Source organism: Heteronotia binoei, chromosome 2 (genome assembly GCF_032191835.1).
Source record: "Heteronotia binoei isolate CCM8104 ecotype False Entrance Well chromosome 2, APGP_CSIRO_Hbin_v1, whole genome shotgun sequence".
NCBI lineage: Eukaryota > Metazoa > Chordata > Lepidosauria > Squamata > Gekkonidae > Heteronotia > Heteronotia binoei.
Window position 1 is genome coordinate 185,911,430 of NC_083224.1, and position 17,218 is coordinate 185,928,647.

The window sequence follows — 17,218 nt, forward strand, 5'->3', positions numbered from 1 at the left end:
CCTCTGATGTAGCCAAGTTGGCCCTGTAAGAACAGCCCTTTAAGCTCTTGGAGGATTGGTTACATCAGGGGGACATGGCCTAATATGCAAAGGAGCTGCTGCTACATAGTGAGCCCTGGGAACTACCTTCCAAGGCAGCCATTTTCTCCAGGGCAGCTGGTCTTTCGAGTCCAGAGGCCAGTTGTAATTCCAGGGAATCTCCAGCCACTAGTTGGAAATTGGCAGCTCTATTCCCTACCTCTGCCATGTACTAGTTGGGAGACAAACTGCAGGTGGAGACAAACTTGGAGGTCAGGACAATCCTATATCTCAGGTGTCTCCAGTGTAGTGCCCAATGCCCATGGGCGCCACAGCACCTGCCAAAACTTTTCCTGGCACCCCTGGCACGACTTTTGGCAATGGAAGTCTCCAGCTGTTGCATCGCACACCAGTATGAGACTCATAGGCTGAAATCAGATGTCCAGCTCAGGGCGGCATCAAGCTGGCCTGGAAGAAAGCCGGCCGGTAATAGAGCACCTGGGAGTGTCCCGGCAGCACTCAGGAGAGGGACGAGCTGCAGGCACCCCAGGGAGCGTCTGGAGTGCTCACACACTCCACCCGCAGCTCCCCTGGCACTCCCTGAGTGCTTCCTGGCCTTCCAGACGGCTGGGGAGGCGCCCTAGTGAAAAGACACCACTTTGAAAGTGCTGCCTTTTTGAGCCGGCTCCCGGCAAGCCAGAGGCAACTCAGAGAGGGGGCGGGACGGGGACGGCAGACAGATGTGTGCATGTGGACAACCTTTTTTGATCCACCTGCCTCCTGTCCCCGGGGCAGCTCAAACTGTCCATCTGTTATCATATGCTTTCTAAAGCTGGAGTGGCCATTTGCGCACTCTCTTCTCAATCCAGGCTTGCAAGTGTGACATCTGAAGAGGCATTTTAGAAAGTGGGTAGGGGCAGGTAGGACTTTTACCCAGCAAGGCTTCTGACTTACTGCTGGAGATTTGACTGGCTATGAATTTTTTTAAAAAATTGCTTTGGCAGCAGCTGCCATTACTGCATGAGGTAAGCCATGGCAGCCATTTTATCGCTGGCTGCACCTCCTGCAGCAACCATTTTCTGGCAGCCATTTTGTAGCTGCACTCTCCCGTGTCAGAATTCCAAAGGTGCCTGCAGGCTAAAGTTGCCGGGTCTGGGTTGGAAAATACCTGGAGACTTTGGGGGTGGATTTAGGATAGGGTGGGGTTTGAGGAGGGGAGGGGCCTTAGCAGGGTACAATGCCCTAGAGTCCACCCTTCAAAGCAGCCATTTTTTCCAGGGGAGCTGATCTCTGCCAGCTGGAGATCAGCTGTAAAAGCGGGAGATCTCCAGGCCCTAGGGTTTCCAAGTCCAATTCAAGAAATATCTGGGGACTTTGGGGGTGGAGCCAGGAGAAAGGGCAAGAATAATTGACAAGAATAATTGAACTCCAAAGGGAGTTCTGGCCATCACATTTAAAGGGACCGCACACCTTTTTAAATATCTTCCATATAAAATAAGGATAGGGGCACCTTCTTTGGGGGCTCAAAGAACTGGGCCCCCTGGTCCAATCTTTTTGAAACTTGGGGGGTATTCTGGGGAGAGGCACTGGATGCTATACTGCAAATTTGGTGCCTCTACCTCAAAAAACAGCCCCCCCCAGAGCCCCAGAAACCCGTGGAGTATCAATTCTCCATTATTCCCTATGGGAATCAGTCTCCATAGGGAATAATGGAGTGCTCAGCAGACATTTCCCTCCCCCTCCCACCCTGCTTTCTGATAACTCTGAAGCGGGGAGAGAGCCTCCAAACTGCAGGCTCAAAAAAGTGGGAGGGGAACCCCTTTTATATTTAATCAGGTTAGAGCTGCAGAACACAGTGGGCTTTACCTCTGGGCCAATGCAGAGAGTTTTGGCAGGGCCAGACTGATGCCAGGGGATCGTGTCCCGCCACCCCACCTGAAACCTCCCCACCTTGGAAGCTTTTTTTGAAAATCAACTTTTCAGTTGTTTGAATGGAAAGAGCTTGATGTTTGGAATCAGTCTGTCCATTTAAAGCATCTTAATTTTTAAAATGTACTTCCTTCATTTGTAGCCTACCTTTCAGTCTTAGTGGGGCCCACTTCCATTTTATCCTTGCAACAACCCCATGAGGTAAGGTTAAGCTAAGAGTCACTTGAAGTCACGCAGCAAGCTTTCATGGCAGCATGGGGATTTGAACCTGAGTTTCTCAGATCTTATTCTTCTACTCCAGCTGTGTCTTGGATTTTTTTTTTTTCAAATATCAAAAGCTAATCAGGGTCGACCCTGGTCAATATTTGGATGGGAGACCACCAAGGAATACCAGGTCTGTGACGCGAGGCAGGCAATGGCAAACCAACTCCGAATGTGTCTTGCCTTGAAAACCCTACAGGGTCACTTTAAGTCAGCTGTGACTTGATGGCTCTTTGCACACAGACACACACTCTCTCTCCATCACTCTAGCCACTATACCACACTGGCTGTGGAGGGTTGTTGACATACTCCATCCAAAAGTGCTTCAAACACTCCTCTTGGCTCTGCCTACCCAAGATTTCCCATGGCTCAGGCTGACATTTTTCAAGATTACAGTCACCTCCTTATCCTTATGGCAAAAGCTCTATTGCCTCAGGTTACACCTCTAGAATCCCTAGAATGCCTGAAAAACCACTGCTGATTTTTTTTATTGCCTTTTTGGAATGCCTCACTAAAATTTTGTTAGAGCAAAGTCTGAGTCCAATGGCACCTTGAGAACCAACACATTTTATTCCAGGTATAAGTCAGGGATGGCCAAACTTGTTTAACGTAAGAGTCACATAGAATAAATGTAAGAAGTCTGAGAGCAGCAAAACATGAATGTCAGATGTTTGAGAGAGGAAGGAAGGAAGGAAGGAAGGAAGGAAGGAAGGAAGGAAGGAAGGAAGGAAGGAAGGAAGGAAGGAAGGAAGGAAGGAAGGAGGGAGGGAGGGAGGGAGGGAGGGAGGGAGGGAGGGAGGGAAGGAAGGAAGGAAGGAAGGAGGAGGGAGGGAGGAAGGAAGGAAGGAAGGAAGGAAGGAAGGAAGGAAGGAAGGAAGGAAGGAGGAGGGAGGAAGGGAGGGAAGGAAGGAAGGAAGGAAGGAAGGAAGGAAGGAAGGAAGGAAGGAAGGAAGGAAGGAAGGAAGGAAGGAAGGAAGGAAGGAAGGAAGGAAGGAAGGAAGGAAGGAAGGAAAATAGATGGGGAGGGAGAGGTGGAAAGAAAGCAACTTTAACTTTATCTGCATTTTCCAAGCTGCCAGCTGGCTTGGCAAAGTGATTTAAAGAGAGAAATGCCTTCTCTAAGCCAGCCAATGGGGTGGTGAGGGCTTCGAGAGCCATACAATGTGTGAAAGAGCCACACGTGGCTTTTGAGCCACAGTTTTGCCACCTCTGGTATAAGCTTTTATGTGCATGCTGTCAGGGATGTTGCTGATATTCTCCTTCCCTGGAATCTAAATCTTGGAATGGTGGGGTGGGATGAGAGTGGATCGATCTTGTTTCTTGTGCACACACGTATGCATGCAAAGATCCAGCACATCGAACCCCTGTGCATTTCAGAGGCTGGCAAGGTACCTTTTGAATTTGGGATCGTCAACACCTTCTTAGTTCCTGTTTCCAAAATCAATCAATACCATATATAGCAGATAGAACAGAGCTTTCAGTCAGGAGAAAATGGGGGCAGGGAGGCAGACAGTTTGCATTTGTGAAATGTTGGTGGATACGACCAGCCAGCTAGCAACACACACACACTTTTTGTGAAAACATAATGCTCCAATGTGCCCTTGTTCCATCTCAAAAATGAACAAAAATAAGAGTATCTTCATGTTGCTCTAATAAATATCTCCCATGCAGATATTATGTATTTTTTTTTTTTTTGCTCTTATGCACGTAAGTATTGTCAAGTCACAAGGAATTTATGGCAACCCCAGAAAGGGGCTTTCAAGGCAACTGATCGCCTTTCTTTGGCGATCTCCCATCCAAGAATAAACCCTGTTTAGCTTCTGAGATATGAAGTGATCCTGCCCCCCTTACCTTTCTGCTCTTAGTAAGATGTATTGGTGAAAAAAAACCTTTTCCTTTTTTAAAATATATTTGTTATTTGTTTGTCTGTGTGTAACATTGGGTAAACACGTGAAGCGGAGGTTCATCAGTAGCTATTAGCTACAAGGTATAGGTGGAACACTCGGGGCAGTGACGCTTTGTATTCTTGGCGTTTGCAGGGGGCAACAGTGGGAGGGCTTCTGGAGTTCTAGCCCCACTGGTGGACCTCCTGATGGCACCTGGGCTTTGGCCACTGTATAGCACGGAGCGTTGGACTGAATGGGACATTGGCCTGATCCAGCATGGCATCTCAAGATTACAATAACTCTCCTGCAAAAGAGTTATTGTAATCTTGCAGGATTGAGGGGGCTGGAAGATCAGGAATTTCTGTGGTGTTCTCCTCCAAAGTACCTGGTGCTCCAGTGGGCTTCTTGGATGTTGATTCCTTGGGGGCTGCCCTGCCTCCTGCCATTTGTCTCAATCCGCTTTATTCGCCCCTGCAAAAACGTCTCCTGTTTGCCCCATTAGGCCCGCCATTAGAAGCCCGTTAGCCTCCTAAGGAGGGCAAACAGCACTCTTTGCAATCCATTGCCACCGAATAAACCTGGCGTATGTCGGAGGGGGCGGACACCTGCCAAATCCCCCTCTCCTTCCTGTCAGCCCCAGGTTCTTCAGTTCTTTGCCATGGGGAGGGGGGGCAGTAAATACACAAGAGCCCTCCAGCTTGTGGACTGGCCCTAACGGGACCCATTTAGCACCTAGTTAGCGCCACAATTAGCTCTCTTTACCCTTCCTGATTGTTTCTTGGGGGAGGGGGAGTTAAGGCCTACTTGGTTCCCCTCATTTCAGTGCTGTTTTGGCTATAAATTTAGCTGTCAGGCAGGGAGAGTTGAGTCGGTGTGGAGGAACCTGAGGGAAACAAGAGCCATGGCCCTTTCTCGACTTCTGCTGTGTTTCCTCCTCGCCTGGGTGCCAGCCTGCTCCGCCCGACCCTCCCAGGCCCACCTGGCAGCGGGCAGCTCTGAGGACCAGCGAGCGGAGGCCCTCAAGAGACTCTTGCAAGTCTTCGGCATTATGGACATCCCCCAGTCCCCTCATGGGATCAAAGAGCCCCCTCAGTACATGGTGGATCTCTACAACACGGTGGCTGGGGCTGATGGGGTCACCAAAGACCCAGATATCTTGGAAGGGAACACGGTGCGCAGCTTTTTGGACAAATGTGAGTATCGCCACTCTGGCAGGGACAGCGTAGAGATGAGAGGCTGGTTGCAAATTATGCTTTCTTGGGCAGCCCAAAGGAGGGGGAAGAGCCTACCAGAGAAAGTCCTCCTTGTTTCATTGATTTTATTTTATTTATTCACCATATTCCACCCCTCGCTCCCTCACGTCCTGCTCTCATACATCTTACATTCATATCTTGCGTCTCTCAAACACCTGACATGTATTTTGTGCATCTTTTATATTAAGCAAGTTTGGCCACCCCTGGTTTAGTCTAACAAATGTATTGACAAACGGGCACTCTTCGTGAGGTAATGGAATGGTGAATTTCAAATGGTGAATTTCAAATATCTTATTTCCATTGTTGCGAATGCTGCGTCTTGTTGTTTATATCCCCATATAACTTTTAAATGTAAAAACGAAAAGCGCTCAGTCTTGGGGCTGACTTAAGGGAGATTTGTGACTTGCAATCTAAGAATGAGTCCGTTATAAATGCATTGCTGGGGGTGGGAAGATTGTTCAGTGGCTAAAAAAACCTGAGCCTCCACATTCAGAGGCAATATATCTCAAACTCTGAAGATCAATTCTGTGGGAGGAAGTATGGGAAAGAGCCAATGCTAAACTAAACAAATAACTAAAGAAATATCCTGTTTGGCTTTCCTGGGGGACATGTGGGTTGCTACAGTCAAAGACAGGATGCTGAGCCTGCTGGATCAGACTTTAGTTTCTGACTCCATAGTGCCTTCCAGTAGCCTCAAGACTCTTAGGGGCTTCAGGCTTGCCAGCCTCCAGGTGGGGCCTGGAGATCTCCCACTTTTACAACTGATCTCCAGCTGGCAGAGATCAGCTCCCCCGGAGAAAATGGCTGCTTTGAAGGGTGGGCTCTGTGACATTGTACCGTGCTGAGCCCCTTTCCTCCTCAAACCCGCCCTCTCCCAGATCCACTCCCAATATCTCCAGGTGTTTTCCAACCCAGACCTGGCAAGTGGCAACCCTATTCAGATCTGATTTCAGGCTGCAATTCTGGACTGCATAAGGAAGCAATCCATTTGAATCCCATTTTCAGTTCTTTCTGCAGGAACATCTGTGCTGTGTGACCGAGCTAGCCAAAGTTTGTGTAGGCATTTATCTATGCATTTTTAGATATACCATGGTGGGCGGGTGGGTGGATCGATTCAGACATGAGAATTCCCAGTCTGAGAGCTGCCCTCAGAGCAGTCTAGAAAGCCCTGAGGAATGTTGATTGAGAAGGCTGCCACATATATTAACCTCCTTCCTGGACTGACTTTTAAGAGAAGTGCCTTTTCTTTCAAAATCCACAGGCTGTGAAAACGTCTGGGAGGAACAGATTAAGGCTGGGATTGAATGTCCTCCAGTCATTTTATCTTATCAGGTGCCAACCTCCTGGTGGAGCCTGGAAATCTCCCACTTTTACAGCCGATCTCCGGACAACAGAGTTGTTAGTCACATTTCTCTCGGAGCTGTTATCTCAAGAGCAGTTTCTGTCAGAGCTCTCAGCCCCACTTACAGAGTGACTGTTGTGCGGAGGGGAAGGAGATTGTAAACTGCTCTGAGACTCGGAGCGAAGGGTGTGGTATAAATCCAATCTCCTCCTCTTCTTCTTCCTCTTCTTCCTCCTCCTCCTTCTGGCTAAAGGAATTTGTAGGCCAAAAATTTGTAGTCCTTTTCAGCCCTGGCCCCTGCCTGGTGGAATGAACTCCCCCTGGAGATCCGGGCCCTGCAGGATTTACTTCAATTCCGCAAGGCCTGTAAAACAGAGCTCTTTCGCCAGGCTTTCAGCTGAGGCAGCGGACGTCACTTGTTATTGGCCTCCCCCCTTTCATTCCATCTCAGTGCTGTAGAACCTGCTGGACCTGGACAATAGGTCATGTCTGTGAGACAGAATTTGCCATGTTAGTCTCTATTGTTATTCTGTAATTTGAGATTTTATAAATATTAATTGTTTTTAATTGTTGATTGTTTTTACGATGTAACCGGCCCTGAGCCTGTTCTACGGGAAGGGTGGGCTAAAAACTGAATAAACTAAATAAATAAATACAAAAATTAAAAAAGGGCCATGAGAAAGTACCAGTTCACACCAATAACCACGACTGCTTTGCATTGCAGTCCACAGCAGCCAGATGCATTTCCTGTTCATCCTGTCCAGCGTTGCCAAGAACGAGCAGGTGCTGACAGCTGAACTGCACCTGTTCAAATTGCGGGGCAGGCCGAGCAATGGGCCCCTCAGCAGGCATCACTTCTGCCAGGTAAAAATGCTCGCCTTCAGCCTGCCTTCATGAGGTCTAGCCACTTGGGAAAGGGTTCTGTTACGATTTATCCTGTATGAGTAGGGTTGCCAATCCCCAGGTGGGGCAGGGGATCCCCCGGTTTGGAGGCCCTCCCCCCGCTTCAGGGTCGTCAGAAAGCGGGGGGAGGGGAGGGAAATGTCTGCTGGGGACTCTATTATTCCCTATGGCGATTTATTCCCATAGAAGATCATGGAGAATTGATCCGTGGGTATCTGGGGCTCTGGGGGGAGCTGTTTTTTGGGGTAGAGGCACCAAATTTTCAGTATAGCATCTAGTGCCTCTCCCCAAAATATCCACCAAGTTTCAAAAAGATTGGACCCGGGGGTCCAATTCTATGAGCCCCAAAAGAAGGTGCCCCTATCCTTCATTATTTCCTATGGAAGGAAGGCATTGAAAAGGTGTGCCGTCCCTTTAAATGTGATGGCCAGAACTCCCTTTGGAGTTCAATGATGTTTGTCACAGCCTTGATCTTGGCTCCACCCCTCCTGTCTCCTGGTTCATTAGCACAACTCATTTGCATATGCCACGCACTCCTGACATCACCAGAAGGTGTACTAAATTATATCAACTCAGCATCTGCCTTAAAATGCTTCTTGAATTATAATTGTCATCATCAAACCTTACTCCCATCATACTTTTGAAATGACTTTCTTCTGTGTGGCCACAGTGGAATGATGAAGATTTCCATCTGCTTTATATGTTTTGATTAATTCCCCCCCCCCCACTTTTATTTTTTTGGACGGAAAAATATTAGAAAGTTTGTCAAATGTTAGAATTCAGCAAAATTCTCACAAGGGCTTTGAACAATAGCACTTAGAAGCAAAAAAAAAAAATTGGGGGAGGGGGGGGTTAAGAAAGAAAACACAATAAAATTTAGAGGTGTAAGCTCCTGCCCAAAATGAGGCCTGAACCTACCCAAGTCATTAATGAGATATTGCAGCCAAAAGCTGTGTATTTACTTGAGCTAATGACTCTGACCTCAGATTTTCAAAGTATCACAATCAGTGTTCCCTCTAAGCTTAGTTAGTGTGAGCTAACTCACAGTTTTTTAGTCTCCAGCTCACACATTTTTGTCTTAGCTCAAGGAAAAATGGCCCCAGAGCAAGCTAATTTATGCAGTAGCTCACAGCTTTAAAGCCAGCAGCTCCCAAAGTAGAATTTTTGCTCACAAGACCCTACAGCTTAGAGGGAGTATTGATCACAATAATGGTCCATTTGGGATGTTGGTTACTTAGCCCTGGACTCATTCTCTTCTAGGTTAGCGTGTACCAAGTCCTGGACCAGCAGAACCTGGACTCCCCAGAGGGAAAGAAACTGCTCTCTGCCAGATTACTTGCTGTGCATGGATATGGCTGGGAAGTCTTCAGCATCACACAAGCGGTGAGTTGATTGATAGCCTGCCTTATAGGGCTGTTGTAAGGACTGCAAAAAGATCATTGAGCCGGTGGTCATTTTTAGGCAAACATCACCAGCTTCATGTGGCATTCCAGGTTCGCGACTGGACAGAAGAGGAAAGCAGCAACCACGGCTTGCTGGTGACTGTGCAGGGTCTTGGCGGAGCAGTGCTGGAACCCGGCGCTGTGCAGTTTGCTTCTGGACGAGATCACCACGAGAGCAAGAAACCAATGCTGGTTTTGTTCACCGATGATGGACGGCGGGGAGCAGCGTTGCCCACAAGCCCTTTTTCAGGTGAGGGGGGTGTCTTTTGCCATCCGTCTTCAGGTGTAATCCCCTGCCCATTAGCAGCAAAATGGAAGCCACCTGTTTTTAAATCTGGAGTGAATGGCTACAATCAGGGCTTCTTTTTTGGTGGAAAAAGCCCAGCAGGAACTCATTTGTATATTAGGCCACACTCCCTGGTGCCAAGCCAGCTGGAACTGTGTTCCTGTGCATTCCTGCTCAAAAAAGCCCTGGCTACATTACTCTAAAAGCACATAGCAAATAAAAACACTGGGGAGAATGCAGAAAACCAGACGTTACGTGGAATGTGGGATGAATGTGCATCCTCGCTATGGGCCACAGAGGAAAGGACAGAAGGTTTTCTACTATCAAGGGCACAATCTGAGATTTGTCAACATTTATTGTTTGAGGACAAAGCAGAAATCTTTATTGGCCTTCGGGATTTGGTTGCCGATTCCGACTGGGAAATTCCTGGAAATTTGGGGATGGGGCCTGGGGAGGACAAGGACCTCAGTGGGGAATAAGGCCACAGAACCCACCCTCCAAAGCAGCCGTTTTCTCCAGGGGAACTGATCTCTGCAATCCTAGGATCAGTTGTAATTCCTGGAGATCTCTCCCCCTCTCCAGCTAATAATCCTTCCAATGGACTTGCTTACTACGTCATCCTCGGCCCTTTCCAACTCTATGATTCTAGGCACCTTTCTCAGACGTAAGTCCTATTTTATTCACTGAGGCTTATTCCTAGGGAAATATTTCTGGAATTGCAAGCTTAAAATGTTCTTAGGGATGGTGTGAACAGGGCTCTTTTTCTAGCAGGAGCTCCTCTACATATTAGGCCACGCGCAAAATCCATTCTGTAATATACACTGTCATTTGAGGGGGGTCGAGGCCCAATTTCCCTCTAAGCTGTGGAGTCTTGTGAGCAGAAATTCTACTTTGTGAGCTGCTAGCATGAAGGTTGTGAGCTGCTGCATAAATTAGTCTGCTCTGGGGCCATTCTTCCTTAGCTAAGACAAAAAATGTATGAGCCAGAGGCTAAAAAACTGAACTAGCTCACACTAACTCAGCTTAGAGGGAACACTGGTTGGGGTTTCAATACATCTGGGATCTCTACCCTTCTTCTCCACAGAGCTGGCCTCACTTTGGCCTCATGGATACGCCAAAACCACATTTTACAATTACAGTATCTGAGCATTAACAACTTGCCAGGCTAAAAAAACTCCTTTGCTGGTTCACAATCTTCGCTTTGATTCTAACTCTGATCTTTCCTTTCCTTAGATTTAGCCCTGCAGAACCCGGCCCTTCCCGTGGAAGTAGGAATCCCTCAAAGCAACAGGACACGGGCCCCACGCTCAGCAGATGAGCAGCGGCTGCCTTGCCAGTTACGCCCGCTTTTGGTAGACTTTGAGGAGATCGGATGGAACGGCTGGATCATCTCTCCCCGCGGGTACAACGCCTTCCACTGCAGGGGTTCCTGCCCCTTCCCACTGGGGGAGAACATGCGGCCCACCAACCACGCCACTGTCCAGTCCATCATTAATGCGCTGAAGCTCAGTCAGGACGTCAGTGGGCCCTGCTGTGTGCCCGATAAACTCTATTCCATCAATCTGCTCTATTTCGATGACGATGAAAATGTGGTCTTGAAGCAGTACGACGACATGGTGGCTGGGAGCTGTGGCTGTCATTGAACTCCTTAGGAGGGGAGACTTCCCTCCTTATCTCCTATCCTACCCTCCCCTCCAAACCCCAAGCCTCAGGGAAGAGGCTGGATGGTGAGTCTCCTAAGAGACCATCAATGGCTTTGGATCATTAGACCCTCCATATTGCCCGGTCTATCCAGATCAGGGCTGGGTCCTTATTTTTTGAGGATCCCATATTTTACTACTCATCCCTTGCCCTTATTCTGCCCTTTGGAGAGAAAATATTATATGTATTCGTTTCGGGCCCAGGTCTCCAGAAACCAGATCCCTGAGTAAGCAGTAGATCTTTCTTCCTTGATTCTCTTTGATTCCTAAAGCTGCCAGCAACTGACCTTACTTAAAAAAAAAAAAAATACTTTGATTTCCATTTGGTGAGTGAACTCAGTCATCATTGACTGAGCTTCAGACCCCTTGCGACCCCTCACAAAGAGCCCCTTCGCTTCTGATTGTACCATACTGTATATATCCAAAGTGCTAATATTTATTTGTTATATCTGGAACCTCCCTGTACATTGCACTTCCTGTAAATATCTGTATAGTATGAATGTAATCATTTTGCTGTGTATAATCTTGCCAATCGCCTGTCAATATTAAATAGATGAAGCCAGCGTCTTGCCATGTAACGTGTGTGGATTCTCCCCCCCCCCAAAAAAAAAATAGCCTTTGAGGAGGGAAGCAGGAGAGGGGGAGATATCTGTGTGCCATAGAAGTACAAAAGTGATAGTTCCCAGTGCGTAGGAGGTCTTAGTGTCTATCATTTAAAAAGTACCTCCAAAGTTCACCTTGTGAGACATAGGATTTGAGTTGAGTATTGTTTCCCTTCTCGCAAGCCAGAGAAAGTGCTTACAGGGTAGCTAGCTTCTAATCCCCTGGATTCAGTGAGCTTTCTACCCCCAACTAGCATCAGTGACGGTTAGTTAGGACAGTCCTACAGAACCCCCAGGCACAGAGGCAGTGAACAGGCACATGATTACCTTAATCAGACCATCGGTCCCCATCAAGGCCAGTATTGTCTACTTGGACTGGAGTAGCTCTCCAGGTAGGCGAAGGTCTTTCATGTCACTTACTGCGTGGTGCTTTCAACTGGAGAAGCAAGGGATTGAACCTAGGACAGGGGTGGTCAAACTGTGGCTCAGGAGCCACATGCGGCTCTTTCACACATATTATGTGGCAACTGGAGGTCGAGGAACTTAATGCAGGCTTATTCTCAAACAAGCAGGCTTAGCATCGGGACCTCAGTCAGTCTCTTAGCACTGACCCACTGAGGGGTGGGGGGTAGTTGGTGAAATAGTTTTCCTTGTTGCAATGCACTATCCCATGGCTGTGGACTATATTATAGAATTAGTAGGGTATTTTTCTCTTTGACAATGTTTCTGAAAATAATTTGCACTGTTCCCACGTCTTATGAGATGTTTTGAGATATAATTTAAAAAAATCATTATACAGTTCTATATGCATAGTACTTTTCGTTATTTGGGTTATGATATCTTTTTGGGACTGTGTTGCACTTCCCTGTATAATCTTGTAGTTTGGCACCCAGCCTCCAGGTAGTGACTGGAGATCTTCTTGCATTATGACTGATCTCCAGGCAACAGAGATCAGTTCACATGGGGAAAACGGCCACTCTGGAAGGTGGTCTCAACACTGAAGTCCCTCCCTTCCTCCAGCTGGCAATTCTACCCTGATCAGATGTAGATGCGTGTCGCTGCTTTGTGGCATCCTGCTTCCATTTGGATCAAGCGATGGGATGAAATCTATTTGAAACTGATCCGAAAGATTCTGGGCCCAGAGAATTGGTCCAAAAAGATGGTTGTTTTTTGGCCCTTAGAAGAAAAAAAAACTCTTCCAGTTCAGTTGCATCAGACCTGCCACAGTCCTGTCTGGTCCTCTCCCAATTGGCTGTCTCCCACATCTATGCTAAAGAAGGAAACACATGTGCCATATAAATCATTGACCACCATTTGTATCATTATGCATCTCTCTTTGTCTTGGCACCAAGATTAGTAACCACAGCTCCTATAAGAGCTATGAAACTTAAGGGGATCCTTGCATTGCCCACTTTAATTCAGTCTCTCCTTCCAGTGGCTCTCCTGGCTCTTGCACTTCCCCCCCCCCCCCACTCTAAGTTTCTGGGCAACCTCTGTAGTGCAAGAGAAGAGCCTACAAGGCTGCCTATTTTCCCCTCCTTCCCCACTTCACCCATGGTGCTCAAGTCAGCTTTTGTATTTACTCACTTCCGTTTCTATCCCTGCCTTTCCTCCCCAGTGGGGCCCCGAAGCAGCTGATATCGTTCTTCTTCAGTTTTAGCCTCACAACAACCCTAGGAGGTAGGTTAACCTAAGAGCGTGTGATTGGCCCAAGGTCACATAGTGAGCTTCTGTAAATTGTGGGGATTCAAACCCAGGTCTTCCAGATTCTAGTCTGACACTCTTATACAGTAATATGGGGAAAGGGCTGTGGCTCAGTGGCAGAGCTGCCCAGACCTTTTTTTGTAGAAAAAGCCCACAGGAACTCATTTGCACATTACAACACACCCCCGATGTCACCATTGTTTCACACAGGGCTTTATCCTACAAAAAAGCCCAGCAGGAACTTATTCGCATATTAGACCCCAAGCCAGCTGGAACTGCGTTCCTGCTCAAAAAAAGCCCTGGAGCTGCCTCTGTGAAAGGGCAGGTGGAAATGACTGTGCTGGACTAAAAACCCATACCCCCTCACTGCCCCCAGCTGAGTGGTGGGCCGCAGAGAGTCCCTGATTGCTGCCCCCAACAATTACTTGCTCATCGTGTTGGGTTGCTACTTGTATCCTCAAGGGGAAAGAAAAGGGCTAGATGGAGCAGGAACACGCAGGAACGCAGTTCCAGCTGGCTTGATGTCATGGGGTGTGGCCTAACATGCAAATGAGCTCCTGCTGGGCTTTTCCCACCAAAAAAGCCCTGGCTAGATGGAATGCAAAGAGACTGTACAGCTGCCATGGGGTGCCAAACCAGAAGATTTGTTAGTGAGTGTGATCTCCCTTTGCTGGACTCCATCCCAAACTTGCTGGTTTGGAAAGATCTTTTGGAAAGATTGCAGCCAACAGTCTCCACAAGAACTTACCTTGCTGCAATAAACCCTCGCATCCTGATCTTAGAAAAACTTCCAGCTCTGGGTACGATGGATTTCTACAAACGTTAACAGAGTTGATGATTTCCTGGCCAGAGGAAAGAGAAAGCGTGAGATCCTGTCGTCTGGGGAGGGAGAGTTCCCCTGAGGTGCCCCCAAACAGGATGAGAATCTGCAAAGCCCTCCCACTTGAACCAAAGGCTTTGGTGACCTAACTTGCATTGCCAGTCTCCAAGTGGTTATAAGTAAACACAACCCTCAGGTTATAGTGACAAATTAATAATAAATATAAAAAATAAAAGAAAGGGAGGGGGCGGAGCGTCGCTGGTTCATGGCAGACGTGTTCTGAAGGAGCTCCCGAGCTACCCCCTGTATATCGGTATATTAAACTCACCAGACTTCGATTTTGAAAACTTTCTGATGGGAATGCAAACCAAAAGCAAAAGGAAATCAACTTCCAAAGGAGGAAAATCTGTCGCTGACTTCTTCAAGCCAGAATCAACAGAAAAGGTCAGTCCCCCTCAAACTAGATCGGCTGCAAATATGGCTGCCGGCAACCCTCCCTCCCCGAGATCAGGGCATGAAGACGAGGAAGCCCCCATAAGTAAGAGGGACCTAGAAGACTTAAAATCCGATATACATCGGTTCTTCACTGAGTCCATGGAAAACTTTCTAAAACCCATTCAGTCTCGAGTGCAAGAGCTCTCTGAGGAACTAACTGTTACCGCCAAACTGGCTGAGCAAGCAGCAGAGGGTGCGCTGGGTTTAAAAGAAGACATTAAAACAATGAAAAATTATGAGTCCCAACTGGAGAACAGGATTGTCCTACTTGAAAATCGCCACAGGGCTGGCAACCTCAAATTTAGAGGAATTGAAGAGGGGGAGGAAAAAGACTCAGAATTATCTATTTTTTATTAATAAATGGCTGACCAAAACACTAAAAATGGAGGAGGGTCCCCCAATTGCGATTTCCAAGGCACAAAGGCTTGGTGCAATGGCAGCGGCAAAGCGTGGTAGACCACGAGACATTCTTGTAAGTTTCGTGTTCCCAAAAACAAGAGACATGATTCTAAGAGAGGTGAGGCTCCACGGGGCACTTTCCTACAAAGGTAAAACAGTTTTGACTCTCCTGGACCTTCCCCCTGAAGCCTTGGCAAAAAGAAGAAGACTTAAGCCTTTCGTCTCTAAACTCCATGACACGAATATTAGGTTCAGATGGAGCCCGTCGTCTGATATTCTAGTATTCAAAAATGGCGCCCTGCTTAAGGCTTACAACGTGGAGACCGGGAAAGAATTACTGAACTCTCTTGCTATCAAGTTGTCTCCAGCAGAAGAGGAAGCCCTGGCTAGGGAAAGCGCTGCCGAAGAAAATCTACCGTTGGGATCCTAGATGGTGTTTATTTCCTCCTAAGTGCCTAAAGCATTGTGTTAAATATGTTTGTTCTTGGCGCCACAACAGCTAGCGTTTCATCTGAGGAAGACACCCCAGCGGCGCCTTTGCCGGACCGCTGGGCTCCTTTTGCGAACTGATATTTCTGCCTGCTTCCACTATGTGCTTTTTTATGGCCGGTTTGTTGTTTTTTGTATGCTGTTTCCCCGGTGCTGGGTTTGAGAGGTGCGAGAGTGATGTGCTGAAAGAGAGGGGTATCGGAGTGGGTGATGGCGGGAAGTTTAAATGTGCGCGTGTGTGGGTGGAAGATCTGAGAGCGGTGGGATATAGTGTGTGGTGTGTAGCCCTTTTTGGAGTGGATGGTGTTCGACTGGAGAATCTGCTGACTGAGGTCCGAGAGGCTTTAACCTTCCCAGAGTCTTTGGAATGTTTTTTGGGTCCATAAATGCGCTTGGCGCCAAGCCCGCTAACGCTCCGTTCAGCAGCGACGTCATAGAATCGGGAAGGAGAGATCGCGCAGGCCCCCTTGTGGTCTATTATCTATGCAACTGAAATCTAAGAAGGCTTCAATAGTGGTGGGTATGAGTGATGTGTGGATGACTGGAGGGGAAAGCGAGACACTAATATGGATGACGTAGGGAGGTTTGAATCTGAGTATGCTTGGCTTAGAGGTTTTAGGGTGATGGATGGGTGCGTGCTATGTAGTGCCTTATATGGAATTGATGGAGGCCGGCTAGTCAGAAACAAGACTATCAGTGCCTAAGTAGCCGTGCCAACAGTGCGTTTGTAGGTTCCTTTTCTTTTTTCTTCTTCTCTTCTAGTATGAATGGGGTAAGTTTGATACAGCAATGGCTGAGATAAATATAGAGAGGGGAGGATGAGTGTTGGTTAGAGGCAGGGAAAAGGGGAGGGGGGAGTGGATGGTAGACTTGAAGTGTGAGTGTATATGGTAAAGTGACGTAGGCATTGGTTAAAGTTTTAACTAAAAAATATATTAGCTAAAAAGAAAAGGGAAGAGCTGCCTTACAATGACCAGGGGAAAATGTCATAACGAACAAGTGAATAAGAACTTAACTAATGAACCCCAATTTGTTAAGTTACACTGATGAACCACTTCTGGATATGTAACTAATGAGACATAATGCCAGGTAGCTCACCCTAAGATAGAGGGAGTGTGGGAGAAACTGACTCTACCTAGTTGAGTGGTGTTATTAGTTCTGTTTTATTAATTACATCTTCTCGTATCTATAACTATATTCCTACCAGTTCAGCACCTATGGAAGTGTATAGGAGTTCTGAATGTATATTTTTCTCTGAAAGTACATAATGGTAGTGATGTCATAAGGTTTGCTGTTCCTGCTCATACTAGATAGCTGAAGAAGACTGGTTTGTTATTCTAGTATGTGACCACAGGGGGGTGGCGACGGTGTTTCATTTTAACCTGTGTGTTATACATCAATAATATTTATTGCTCCCTTCGTTAAGTTATGTAGTTTCACCCTGAGGGGGTACATTGTGTATTTCTCCCTTGTGCTCCTTTTATAAGGGGTGGTGAAACCTTTCCCCACTAGTGGGGTAGTTGAGTTTGTTTGTATTATCAATTTGCTAAAAAGGCTGGGTAGTGACCCTTATAGTTAATCCCTTTATAGGTTGACCCTAAGTTTAGGGGTCAGAGTGTTGGAACTTAGTAAAGGGGGAGGGAACAATTTTTGAGACCTTTTCGTTAGTGGTATACAATACACCCCTCC

General features: G+C 47.3%; 1 protein-coding gene across 1 annotated transcript; it reads left to right on the forward strand.

The window, feature by feature from the left end:
* The first annotated feature begins 4,995 nt into the window (after nucleotides 1–4,995).
* LOC132567407 (bone morphogenetic protein 2-like) lies at nucleotides 4,996–10,963 on the forward strand. Its single transcript, XM_060233081.1, has 5 exons — nucleotides 4,996–5,287; nucleotides 7,414–7,553; nucleotides 8,853–8,975; nucleotides 9,086–9,284; nucleotides 10,554–10,963. Exons 1-5 carry the CDS (start codon nucleotides 4,996–4,998, stop codon nucleotides 10,961–10,963), a joined length of 1,164 nt encoding a protein of 387 aa, XP_060089064.1.
* The last annotated feature ends 6,255 nt before the right edge of the window (nucleotides 10,964–17,218 follow it).